The sequence below is a fragment of the Ptychodera flava genome, chromosome 12, assembly GCF_041260155.1.
Source record: "Ptychodera flava strain L36383 chromosome 12, AS_Pfla_20210202, whole genome shotgun sequence".
Lineage (NCBI taxonomy): Eukaryota > Metazoa > Hemichordata > Enteropneusta > Ptychoderidae > Ptychodera > Ptychodera flava.
Window position 1 is genome coordinate 24,389,440 of NC_091939.1, and position 14,421 is coordinate 24,403,860.

General features: G+C 36.3%; 1 protein-coding gene across 1 annotated transcript in view; it reads left to right on the forward strand.

Moving 5' to 3' along the window:
• The first annotated feature begins 2,915 nt into the window (after positions 1 to 2,915).
• The window catches only part of LOC139145470 (hydroxyproline dehydrogenase-like), a 32,280-nt gene continuing 20,774 nt past the window's right edge, over positions 2,916 to 14,421 (forward strand). The window contains exons 1-4 of the mRNA XM_070716668.1: positions 2,916 to 3,506; positions 7,950 to 8,143; positions 12,517 to 12,652; positions 13,957 to 14,061. Of these exons, the coding sequence (XP_070572769.1) occupies positions 3,123 to 3,506; positions 7,950 to 8,143; positions 12,517 to 12,652; positions 13,957 to 14,061 (819 nt within the window). The 5' untranslated portion in view covers positions 2,916 to 3,122. The remainder of the gene's footprint in view (positions 3,507 to 7,949; positions 8,144 to 12,516; positions 12,653 to 13,956; positions 14,062 to 14,421) is intronic.

The following is a 14,421-nucleotide window of genomic DNA, read 5'->3' on the forward strand; positions in this document are numbered from 1 at the left end:
TCATGGACTAAAACACATGGACTCGCCCAGGCAGAACCCAAGGAAGGGGAAGCATTTTGCAGTCAATGGAAAATGTTCAATAACTATTGCGGTAACAGTCTGAAACCAAAGTGGTTTAAAAAAGGAAATGATCAAAGGAAAGCGATCGAGTCACCAAATTGCCAGTTGCCAAATGTCCAAAAGGCCACTGAGAAACTTTCCTTTGAACCACATCCGGCGTTGATGTGCTTAATAGTTCGTCCAATCAGATCGATGCATTAACGAATTGTACACATTGATATTATACAATTTTCAGTGACTCTGTTTGTTACGGTTTGATTGTTAATTCATTTGCCAGGTTTTTTCTGTATTGTTTGTTCGTTGTCTTGTTTATTTCTCTTTTCTTTTTTATACGCTTTTTTTCGGTTTGTTCGGTTTGTTCGTTGTGGTTCAAGTCGGTGAATTTAAAAAAAATACCGTCAATGACGCTGTACCTTCTCTAATGTGTGGCCAGGTCAGGTAATTGGTTGTTGGCATGGAGTTGTTGGTAAATAGTTGATGATGTAGGGGCATGAGGTGGGATATGGACCCAAAGAACCCAAAGATGATTAAATACATCAATCAAAAAAATTCTAAGCTACTGTATAAACTGCCTAAAGATAGTTCAATGTGGAAAAAAGTTAAACAATTCAGAAATAAGAATTAACAGTCCAAAATAGTAATGACGCACTTCCTTACTGACCTGAGTGCATGTGAAATACACAACCTGGCATCTGTAAATTAAATGTATACCAAGTGATCATTTCCAGTCACTTTTAACTGTTTTTAATGGATTTTCCAAAGAGTCCTGTGGAAATGATGAAAAACGCCTATCTGGTCTTGTGTTTGTATAACCTCATGGCTGATAATTGTCATAGTATTGAAAAAAATTGAAAGTGAAGAAATTACTGTTTTTAATAGGCATATTTTCCTTGAAATACATGACCGTGTAAAGAATATATGCTAAAAGTGTTTAAGAGTAAATTTCTTTTCAAAAATAATTTAATTTGTGACCAAAGGATTTTTATTCTTTGAGTTTACAAATTCAAACATTGCAATTTGTTCAATCATCTTGTGCAGTGCAAAATTTATAAAATGACTGAAAAACAAAAAAAATTGGCAGAATTACAGTCTTTGTGATGTAAAATTATGGGTTGACATCACGATAACTGTTAATCTGTTTGAAGTACTAATATACTATAATTTAAAAAAGAAAAATTCATGCAGAAACGGTAAAATATATTGTCAGCAATGTAGTGTTAATTTTGACTTTACATCAAAATATGCCTTTGCTGGATACCAAATATATAGGGCGAAATATCAGCCATGTTCAGCAAAATCCACACAACAGCATTGATCCTTTTCTAATTTGATTTGATTTGCTTATGTTATCCTTGTATGACAGTCAGTACAATATGGAACTTGAACACAACACAGTGAATAAGTATGCTGTAAATGAAATGGTGTGGCTGCATCCACATGCAGCAATAGGAGTGCCTTTGTCTCTCACCCCTCATTTCCAACCTGTCCCATCCCTGAAAAAATAGTTTGGTCTTATATTTATAATGTTAATAATTTCTGTATTTGTTAAAATGTGCGCATCTCAAAAACTTTTGATCATAAACATTTTCATTGTTTTTTATAGCTGACCAATCAGTTAACCTGTTTATTTTGAATATTTGCGCATTTTTCCTCAGTATTTGACATTTTCTGAATACCTTCTTATTCAGTTTGTCATTTTCTAAAAGTTTAAATGCTCCATTGTGTGGTCAAGCTTCCACAAGCATCAAATGTGGTACTTCATATAGGAGGGTCTGCCTCTAGAGGGCGGGCATCATGAACATTCCTGTGTTTGTTGGTTAATTCCTCCACTTAAACTTCTGATTGTACTGTAAACATTGAACATGGCCGACGTCCGATTTTCCTGTCTAAAACTTTCACTCATTTTCGTTCATATGACTCTGAAACTCCAGGAAACGATTGGGAAGAAAGGGTTATCTTGAAATATTGAGGTACTCGCCGATATTTTGCAAAATTAAATGAGAAAAATGCAAGGAAAATGCCGACAGGCTTACACAATGACAGTTTTCAGACTCGGAGGCTTATGATCATCTCTGCAGATTATGCAACAGGCCCAGATCACGTGAGGCCATGAGGGGATATCCACACAACTCAGTACCAACACTAGCGCTCACAGAGTGAGCAAACACAAAGTGAGTACCCCTAACGTCAGCTCAGTAGTCTGTAATAGATTGTAGTCAACTAAGAAACCTTGGAGAAAGGCTTAACACTGTGGCTATGCCGCTAAGTCCCTTTTGATTTTTGTCATAGCTCAAAATCGTTCTCCCACACCTCAACCTGAGCCATGAACACCCCCACCAGTTTATGATATGACCCATCGCAATGGCATGCCGTCAACGGATCTTGACAGACGGAAGTCTTGACAGACGGAAGTTCTTGACAGCAGCATATTGGTTTTCAACTCTAATACCTTCTCTGTCTATAAATAGACACGAGAAGGTAAAAATACAATTAGTTTCTCTTCTCTCTCCTATTCCGTACAAATTAAACCTATTCCGAATTTGGCAGCCCTGACCAGGTTTTCCCAGCGATATAATGCGTTACCTTTGAGTCTGCGCAGTAGTGAGTTAGTTTCTGCCGTGATTCCGTGTGAAACTCCCTGTATAGCATCCACTCCGCTCACGCATTTCACATGAAAATAAAACACAAATCGTCGCGTTCACGCAACTCAAACATTCTCAAATCACAGACTTGAACAAAGTCTATCTTCAACCCCCGGGTTCAACCCACATGTATACACTCTTTTCCAGCGAGACCCAAAATAAGTTGTTTACTTCCGGGTTCCTAAACAAGATCAACGCGTGCTCATGCGCAATAGCACCAGCAGGGGTGGTTGACCTACAATGATGACCTCCCGAGTAGGACAACAGTTCAATGAAATGGCGAATGACTGTTAGACTTTAACCGTGGAGATGTTGTACATGTCATTCAACCAAGTGTCAGTCATTTGACAGTCTGGCCACTGCAACTACTGGACCCTGTTGGTTACACTGTACGGCCGAACGCACTGAGTTAGATCAAGTATGAGGGCGGCGGCGACAGTGCGATCACTTTTCCGCGGTTCGTACACCGCAAACGCCCTGTGTTATGGCCGCATCGTTAGTGGATCGCGGTTGTTCTCTTCCAAGGTCGCTGGTGGCGTTACGTATACGTTTCCAGATGGACATCCAAGTGGTAGTAAAGACGGCCAACTTGGAGGCACTCTTGAAAGTCTGGACAAGTTTAAGCTTCCTCCTGACGGGTACAGTGAAAGTTCAAGAGCAGAGGCCAAGAGAAACCTGCAAACACAGCTTGACTTCGGAGATGCCTCAAAAGCGTTCAAGGCCAAATCCACTGGTGAAATTTTCAGAGCTATTGTGGTCCTTAAAGTGTGTTCGTATGAATTCATGGTCAACAACGCTACAAAGGTGAACTTCCTTCTGCTTTCACACTATTATCAATTCCATAAGGCATACTTCATAATATGTAAGAGGGCGTTGTTGTTACGTAATTCAACTTGAAAACAATGATAATATTATTCGTGTCACATGTGTGTATTTGTTGTTTTGTTGTGCATGTGGTTATGTTTGCCATTTCCTGTTCACAGCCTGCAGTGCGTTTACTTAACTTCGAGGCTTGCCTAGTGCATCATAGTATGGATTGCACAGCTCACGTATACACACTATGTCTTTCTGGAGAGCTTGATGCAAGATAGATCAGTATAATTTATGAACAGAAGTTTACAGTAATAATATCGTACTCCTGTGTCTGTAACCTAAGGAGTGTTTTTATATGGTTAAGTTTCTCAATCTGTATGAGAGGATGCAGAGTCCTAAAAATTTTGGTTAGTGGCAGATGCCTTTTGACCTTTGACCTCAATCATTTTATGTAAACACTTTGACAACTACAAGAGTTCACCATTTTTAGCTCCGCTGTCAGAGACGCGGAGCTTATCCGATAGGCTGATTGTCCGTCGTCGTCCATCCGTCCGTCCGTCTGTCCGTCAACAATGGTCTTCTTCTCTGAAATTGCAAGTCAGATTTCTTTGAAATTTGGCATGGAGGTTCATAGGAGTGACCTCACTCAAGTTTGTTCAAATTGTGGTGAAATTTGCATAATTGTATTTTTGGGGCAATTTTTCCTGTTTTTGGTCAAGAAATCTTCTTCTCTGAAACTTCAAGTCAGATTTATTTGAAACTTGGTATAGAGGTTCCTAGAGGTAACCTCAGTCAAGTTTGTTCAAATTGTGGTGAAATTTGCATAATTGTATTTTTGGGGCAATTTTTCCTGTTTTTGGTAAAAAAATCATCTTCTCTGAAACCGCTCGTCAGACTGCTTTGAAATTTGATGTGCAGTTTACTTAGGGTAACTATAGTCAGATTTGTTCAAATCATGGTGAAATTTGCATATTTGTATTTTCAAGGCAATTTTTGTCGTTTTTGGTAAAAAAATCTTTAAAAATCTCCTTCTTCAAAACTACCAGTCAGATAGCTTTGATATTTGGTACATAGGTCCCTAGGGAAGATCTATTTCAGATTTGTTCAAATTGTGCAGAAATATGCAAATTTGCATTTTTAAGGCAATTTTTGCCATTTTTGGTCAAAAAATGTATTTCTCAAAAAGCACTGGTCTGATAGCTGTGAAATTTGGTATACAGGTTTGTATAGATGAACTAAGTAATATATATTGAATTTCTGATGAAATGTGTAATTTTGTGTTTTTGGGGCAATTTTTGCCATTTTTGGTCAAAAAATGTGTATTTTCAAAACTACTCATCTGATAGCTTTGCAATTTGGTATACAGGTTCCTACAGATGAACTTAATGACATTTATTGAAATTATGATGAAATCTGCAATTTTCGTTATTTTTGGGTAAGTTTTGCCATTTTTGGTCGAAAAATGTGTTTCTCAAAAAGTACTGGTCTGATAGCTTTGAAATTCGATATGCAGGTTCCTACAGATTAACTAAATTTGATATTTTGACATTATGATGAAATCTGCAATTTTGTATTTTTGGGGCAATTTTTGCCATTTCTGTTAAAAATATTTGTTTCTTAAAAACTGCAAGTGGATAGCTTTGATATTTGGTATACAGGTTCCAAGGGATTATTGTAATATGTGATATACTGAAATTATGGTGAAATCTGCAATTTTTATTTTTGGGGACAATTATTGCCATTTTTGGTCAGAAAATTTTATTCTCTAAAAACTACTCGTCAGATAGCTTTAGTGGACGTGTTCTTTGGAATGATCCGATGTAAAAATTCAAATTATGATGAAATCTTCAATTGTATATTTTTGCAGCTATTTTAGCCTCTTTTTTCTGGCCATTGAAATGAGCTATCAAAGATTTCCACCTTCTTCACCAACATGTGTCAAGAATAGTTATTCTCTACATAAACACAGCGGAGCTATATCGGCCGCTAGGTTGCTTTTTAAAAAAGATATACATCTAAAGTTCACAAAGTATCACGCAGTGACATTGATGGTAAGTCCAAAAGACCTGTGAATTTTGTGTAATTGTGCTGTTGAACTACAATTTCTTCATATGGGATGCATTCTGCAAGCGACTCCGATAGTTTTTCAGTCTGTACACACGCTGAATGTATGTGTGTTTGCATCCGAGTCTAAAGGGAAAATCACTTGCAAAATACCATAATCTATATGCAAGTATACACCTAGGTTACGTTTTATCAAGTTTTTCTTGGTCAAATCAACAAAAGGTCAAGGTTGTACATGACCTACACATGGCTGTGATCCAAGGGAAATTTAAGCCAGGGAGAGTGTACAGATAAAATGGGTTACAGTGTCAGATTATGAAGTTTATATCAGAGTAAAGAGTGAATCCTGACCATATTCTGAAGTTGAAATCACAGATTTCTATATATAATTGATACAAAATTATGTATGCATGTACTCGTTAATCTTTATTCACTTCTACTTTTAAAGTATAGAGGTGACTGCAAGTTTGAAAAACAACTCTTAGAACACAAGCGACTCCAACTATACGGGAGATAAAAAAATTGTGTTTAGAATTCAGGTGAATGATTTTACAACAGTTTGAAAAGTGAAAAATCTCCACATACACAGGTGGTTATTTATAACGGTTTAATAATAAAAGTTTGTGTTCTCTTTTGAACCTGTTTCTACTCTGAATATTTCTTATGTGATCAGGGATACTTAGATATTATTCCCTAATATTTTTCTTCGTTCAGCGAAGGAAAATACGAGTGACGTAATGACCGTGTCACCACGAGTCGAAGACGAGTGGTGACACGGTCATTACGTCACGAGTATTTTCCGAGCTGAACGAAGAAAAATATTAGGGAATAATATACTTATCACATGCACAAGCCAAGAATTCGTTATTTTTTGCAAAAGAAAATAACTTTTCCATGACGATTCCGCGTTTAAACTTTGAACTACTTTAGGAATAAATATCAGTACGCCGTGCACAAGTTGTCAATCATTTCCAGTCGTCCGTCGTGTGCGTTAGCGCTCACGTTCGTTCGTGTGTGGAGCAAATGACAGCTCTCGGTCTACACGTAGGCTACCTTCCGCAAAGTTATAATCTATTTCAAAGATAGCATAGTCCTAGAAATTTATCACAGACGAAGATACGGTATTTTTCGGGAACAAATATCGACTGAATCTCGACGGCGCGAACACTGTAAAGGTCGCGCCTGTTTGCAATGCGTACGGAACCCACGCCCACGGTAGGCTATACGCGACCACTTCGAGTTCGTTGTTTCCGCAAATTATTCACGTAATTCCTTCGGAATATACAGGCGGTACACTCTTGTGTTTACATTGTTCGGATAAGTAATGTCGTAGTCTGTGAAAATATCGATTTCATTACATGACTTTTGATCGTGGGAGAAACATCGGCCGCCATGTTGTTTGTTTACATATTTACGAGCACACCGAAGATCGACAAAAAAAAAGGTCCGACGCACCAAAATTGATGACATAGACGCGGGTTGTTGTGACGTAGAACGACCAGAGAATAAATCCCGTATTTTTTGTTCGGAGACGACAAACTTGGCTTGTGCATGTGATAACAAATGTTATTGTTCCAAATCTTTGGTCCAGCAAACTTTAACAGAAAATTGACCTGAATTGCTTTTATGCTTCGGAGTATGAAGATTACCATCAGCTTTGTGATGTGTGTCATTATGTGTCATGAGGGTAAAATAGTTTCTAAATTCTGGCGGCAACAAGTCATTCACTGCATCATGCACAAAAGTGCCAACTTGATATTCATGTTGTTTAAAAAGATCTATGCCCAAAATTTTAAATAACGGTGCTGTTCTTGAACAATAATTGCATCCCATGATTTCAGGGACAATTTTTTTTTCCTATACTTTAAAAATTTTCTCTAAGGAAGTGCGATAGGTATTTCCCCAAACTTCCGAACCGTAAGAAATATGAGGTAGAACAGGGGAATTGTACAGCATTACAAGTGTAGAACAGGGTAATATTGGCCTCAACTTATAAAATATACCAGCTAATATACATATTTTACTCATAACCCTTTGAATGCTATAATTTTTCCCGGCAAATTTTAGTGCAACATTTTACTAATTTTTATAAATTTTTCTGTAAGTTTTTTGATAATTTTGGACCAAATGGAAATCACATTTCATAGGCTACAGTTTTTTATCAAAATTTTGGAAAAAATCTAAAAAAACTGACTAAAGTATATTTTATAAATGTGACAAAAATTGACTTTGGTGCTCAAAGGGTTAATCAGTAAGAGGTTTCCATGTTAAAATGTTGTCATTCAACAATCTGGTCTGCATGTGTCTTTCTCATTTGAAGTGGCAGAATTTTAATGTAACCGGATTGCTATTGTCTACAATATTTTGTAGTTGATGTGGCTGTCACAGAGGTTCCTGGGGAAGACACTCTCGGATAAACTTCTGAAGTCAACCTTCTATGGCCAGTTTGTCGCCGGGGAAACAACAGCTGATGTCAAGACTCGCTGTGAAAAGCTCCGAGAGTCCGGGATACTGTCTGAAATAGCCATTCCTTTGGAAGAGGATGTTGGAGAAGCATCAGAAGGGTCAGTACTGTAACCATGCTACAAGTTCGACCAGTGAATGATAAATATGATTTATGAAAAAACAAACTGATGGGATCTATGGTTCCCAAATTGATAGCATAATTTTTCAAGGGCTGTTAGCTTACAGTATATAGGTAGTCTTATTCAGATAAAATGTGGATGTATAAGTTTGTGTGTGTATGTATGATATATATACATATATATCTACCATTTGTATCTCTATATATATATATATATATATATATATATATATATATATATATATATATATATATATATATATATATATAATAACACAAATTACTTCAAGTACAAATTAATGAAATCTGTTACTTAAGTTTCATGCATCCTGCAATCTTCAGACAGAAGATCTTCTGTCTGAAGATTGCAGGATGCATGAAACTCAGTAACAGATTTGGACTTGAAGTAATTTTTGTTATTATTTATAACGCTCTGCTTAGCATCAAGCACTGTAATTTCTCACGAGGACATCTGTATACTTTGATATATATATATATATATATATATATATATATATATATATATATATATATATATATATATATATATATATATATATATATATATATATATATATATATATATATATATATATATATATATATATAATATGGAAAATGGAAAACAAGAACACAACCGCCACCATCGCCAATAAAGAATGCAACTGCAGACAAAAGAGCAAATGCCCATTGCCAGGAAAATGCCTCACCGAGGGCGTGGTTACCAAGCAACGGTCACCAGAGAAGACAAAAATACACACGCAACATACATCGGCCTGACGGAGACTCCATTCAAAACAAGATATAATAACCACATGCTATCTTTCCGCAACACAAAATACAGAAACAGCACCGAACTGAGCAAGCACATCTGGTCACTGAAAGATGCAAAGACAGAATACAGGATTGACTGGAAAATAATAAAGCAATGCAATCCATACGCCAACGTCACAAAAAAATGCAATCTGTGCCTCCACGAGAAATGCATACTCCTCAGATATCCAGAATTGTGCTCCCTCAACAATAGAAACGAATTAGTATCGACCTGCAGACACAGGAGAAAATTTCTCTTGGGCAGTCACTAATTATTCAACCTTTTGCAACAAACAGGTGCCAACAAAAACAAAACAAAAGAAATCGTTTCCCGCCTAAAGTTTCAGTCGATCACAGCCACCCGATGAGTGTAGGCGGCTCTGCAGCCTATACGAAACAAATTTGTAGTGGAAATGTAATATTTTAGATTATCCTGATCAACTCAGTTGTGTATTTAGCTCTACTCTAGTATTGAGCACTCTACTCCAGCTGATCTTGAACTAAACAAGTATATATATATATATATATATATATATATAATATATATATATATATATATATATATATATATATATATATATATATATATATAATACCGGTAGAGAGAGAGAGAGAGAGAGAGAGAGAGAGAGAGAGAGAGAGAGAGAGAGAGAGAGAGTAGATGCACAGACTTGGTACATTTAGATTTAATTTTAATATATATACCTGGTATATAGTAAAATTAAAGCTAAATGAACCAGGCGTCTGCATCTAGACTCTGTCTCTCTGTAAATATAGACAACATATGCACAGACATTCTCAGTACATTTAGATTTCATTTTACTGCATGGCCATCGTCTGTGTCACCTTTCAAGACCTTTACAAACCATTTTCATCTTGTCTTACAAAACACATGTAAGAGTAGGTCTGTTGAACAAAATCCTCATTGCAGTATTTCAATCGATGTAAATGACGCACGGCATGAAGTAAATTATTTGAAAAGAAAGTGTTCTGGGCATTCTGTGAAAGTACGATTTCTGGTACTTGTCACATGTACCGGTAGTATTTTGGAAAAAGAAACGCTGTAGATAATAAGTCAATATCAAATCACTTTAATCATACGTCTGGAAAAATCTCCTTTCATTGGTAGAGTCAAGTTATTTAGGTAGAATGGTAAAAGTACCAACCCTTGCACAATAAAAGCTTACAGGTGACCACTGGGTCAAGCGCTGCTTGTCTAGTGTCAAGGCCACACTGTGTAGATTGAAAAGGGGTGAATGGCCAAGGTCTGTACCGTACATGCCATACAAATACTGCATGGCTTGGGGATAAGTAACATAGACACCACAGACAATGGACAACTAGACAACTGTGTAATTTTTTGCTCACGTGTTTACACACGTGAGCATATGTCGCAGTGATGTCTGTCTGTCTGTCTGTCCATCTGTCTGTCTGTCTGTCTGTCTGTCTGTTAGTCCAATATCTCAAAAACGGCTTATCAGATCAGAATCAAATCCGGTACATATATTCAGTTAGCAAATGGCAAGAACTGATTATTTTTGGTGGGTGTGGCTTGCATACTTTTTTCTCATTTGCATAATTAATGATTTTAGAAAAAACGGATATACATTAAAAACAACGCCAAACAATTTGATGAGATTTGCTACAAATGTTGATCGCACCAAGATATATCAGCAGTGGGAACCATTAAGGGGAACCATTAAGGGATGACATGAAAGATAAATGCTAATTTGCATATTTAATGAACTTTCCTAACTAGGGATATATGTCTGATTTGACTCGATCAAAATTAACCAAACTTGGTATGTACCGGTATATTAAAGATACTATGATTTAACATTATTGAAAGTCATTAAGCGTTTTAACTTCAGCCATTTTCTAATTTGCATATTTCATGAACTTTGTTAATTAGGAATATATATTTGAAATGACTGGACCAAAGTTGATGAAACTTGCTACATGTATTGAAGCCACTATGATACAACATTTTTGAAAGTCATTAAGCATTTTTACTTCAGCCAATTCCGAATTTGCATATTTGATGAACTTTCCCAATTAGGGATATATATCTGAATTAACTTGATTGTAGTTGTTGAAACTTGCTATATACATCAAAGATACTGTGATATAACATTATTGAAAGTCAAAAGACATTTTTACTTCAGCCAAAACCTAATTTGAATATTAAATGAATTTTCATTATTAGGGATATTTATCTGAATTGACTTGATCAAAATTGATGAAACTTGCTATGTACATTAAAGACACTATAATACAATGTTATTGAAAATTATTAAGCATTTTCTCTTCAGCAGCCAATTCCTAATTTGCATATTTTAATGATCTTTCCAAATTAGAGATATATGTCTGTATTGACTTGACAAAAGTTGACAAAATTTGCTTCACGTATTGCAGATACCATGATACAACATTATTGACAATCATTAAACATTTTTACTTAAGCCAATTCCTAATTTACATATTTAATGAACTTTGCTTATTAGGGATATATACTGGGATTTACTTGATCAAAGTTGGCAAAACATGCTATGTACATTGATGATTATACCAGGTACTCGGTCAAAACAATATCGAAAGTCATTTCACATTTTCATGTCAGCTAATTTATAATTTGCATATCCAATGAGCTTTCACAGCTCGGCATCACAGTCCCTTTTGTGGAGGGACCGTGTCGGCAAGTATGGCTTGAAGGACTTGGCCAACGGTAATTACACTTGCTATATAAAATGGTGATACAATGACAGCAGTCAAAAAACTTTAATATTTTTATTTCAGCTAATGACATATTTGTATACTTCATGACCTTTTAGAATTAATCTGTGGCGATTATTGTTCAATATGTTGATCATAATACTTTTAATGAAGTTGCAAACATGTGGCAAAGGTTCAAATTTACACGTAACTTCAACATATAATGAAACACGTGAGCATTTTCAGTTCATATCTGGTTATTGTAAGCAAGTGCCAACTACTGTATGAATTTGAAAGTGAATATCGCATGTGACAAAGGATCTACAGAGCAATGTCAAAAGGTAACCATCGCCCAAGCATCTGTTAACAGTGTACTCTGAGTCAAGGATTACTGTTCACAGTTGGACACTGCTGCCAGGCAAAGTGGATATTTCTTAGTTCAGATATTACTGATACTACAGGACAGGAAATAACCAGACAGCTCAAGGTTAAAGGTCATGTCACCTTTCCACCTTTGCTCAATGCTCTCCCAGTATGAATGAAGTTCCAATAAAGAGCAACTTATTTGTTTTTGACGTCTGTGGAAAATAGCAAGAGACCATGCGATATTCACAGTTGAATTTCTATTAAATTCACAGATTTTCAAATAACACTGCCTCCAACAGGCACTGCAGTATGCAAGTGCAATTTCAAAAGCAGGAGCGGTCTCCCAATGCCTCCTCCATATAGGTAACTAATTTACATATTGTGGGGAGCATTTTCATCCAAATGTTATTGTTTGTTGACTTAATTGATAATTGATATGGGTTTGCTTTTTTATCATAACAGTGACAGGGACAGCATCTATGAGCAGAACATCAACATCATGATCAAATGTGTGGATCAGACTTTGGTCATCTCGGACCGCAGTAAGCCACTCTTTATGCAAGTTAGGATCAGTCCTCTAGTACCACCGGACATCTTGGTACGTGGCGATATTTATCTGATTGGTATTTTTCGGGTTTGATTTTATAATCAAAACGGTCTAAATTGCAGAGCCCAGATTGGCATATCATCCATTGAAGTGTATGGGGTTAGGCAAATAACTTGTATGTATGGAAGAGAATCAATGTGCATATTACATTGTACAATGGGGATAGGCCTGTCAATGCCCATCAGATTGTCTGGCATCATCACTGAATGTAGGGTAATATCGATTTTGGGGAATAGGGTCAAAGCTCGTCACCATCTCACTGACTCTGATGTATACTGCCTTTGGCCCGTGGGTCAAATAATTTGTTTGTAAAACAAACATCAGCATGTGTGTAGCTGACAGTGAGGTACCTGTACCTGTACGACCCTTTACGTGAATAAGTATCAGGTATAAAAGTCATATCTCTGAACTGTGTATAATGTCATGTTAAATATTGTGTATCAGTGCAAAGTCAGCTTTAGAATACATTGACGTATCAAAGGTGAGAAAAAATACACCCCTATTTACCACAAGAGAACAATGCATATTTGCATAAAATCTGATAAGGACGATCCAGCTTGCCAATTGCAACAACAAAATTTTGAACTGCTGCTCACAAGGTTACTTTGGCAATCAAACTACCAGGTGAGGAAAAAGCATAATAGATACCCTCAAGATTACAACTAACAGCACTGTACAGCGTATCACTGATTGTTTTATGTACAAGAAACACAATATATATCTGTTATCAATTAATTCAATCATTAGGGGAAGGCTGCATTAACTTGCATGGTACCTGAAACCCGAGTTCTTGCCTGACCAACTCGGGTGACAAACAGAAGACTTTTAATCCCCAAGGTGTGAATGTTCCATTGATATGTTTATCTAATCCAGCTGGTGCCATTGTAGTGCCATTGTAGGAAGGCAGGTCTGTGAAATTGATCCTCTAGGGAAGTCGGGTATTCCTAAGTTAATGGAGCTTTCCCGTTATGGATGCAATTTGCCAGATCAGACAGTTGCTAGAGTTACTTAATTTCCAATGGAAAAGCCCCTTCCAAAATCAGACTTACATGTATTGTTGATAATGTATATTTTCATGAGTAAATAATACACTGTTCTTCAAAAACATACTGTATACCCACACATATGTACATGTATCTGTATGTAATCCAACTAAGATGAATTTCCCCCATGATGAATTGACTAATTGTTGCTCAAACTGGCGAATCGGAAAAGTGTTAGTATTTTGCTCATTGAATTTCTGTGAAATTTCCTACCCAAAAGTGACCCTGAGTTAAATGGTTCATGTATTGCAGGTCAAGATTGGTCAGATGGTAGAGCAAGGCAACTATAACTGTGATGAAAGTGATCCACTCAGTATTCAGAGCTTTGCCAGAGGACTTCAACAAAATGGAAAGATGGTGAGTCTCTATTAACATGTATTTTTTTTTGTGCAAAATCTTCTCATCATGTCAAGAGTGTTATATCAAAGATTAAGCCTTTGAATACCAATGTCAGTTTTTGTTGCCTTATTAGAATACCAGCACCAGCAATTTTTTTCGGATCAAGACAATTTTTATTTCTCAGTTTTCCACAAAAGTTTGGTGAAAAACTGTATCCTATGATAAGATATGTCCATTCGGTCCAAAAGTATGAAAAAAATTACAGCAAAATTCCTTAAAACTTGTAAAAAGTTGCACTGAAATTTTGTTGGGAAAAATTATGGCACTCAAAGGGTTAACTCAGGCTGAGGTAACCTTGTACACTGCTAATGCTGATAG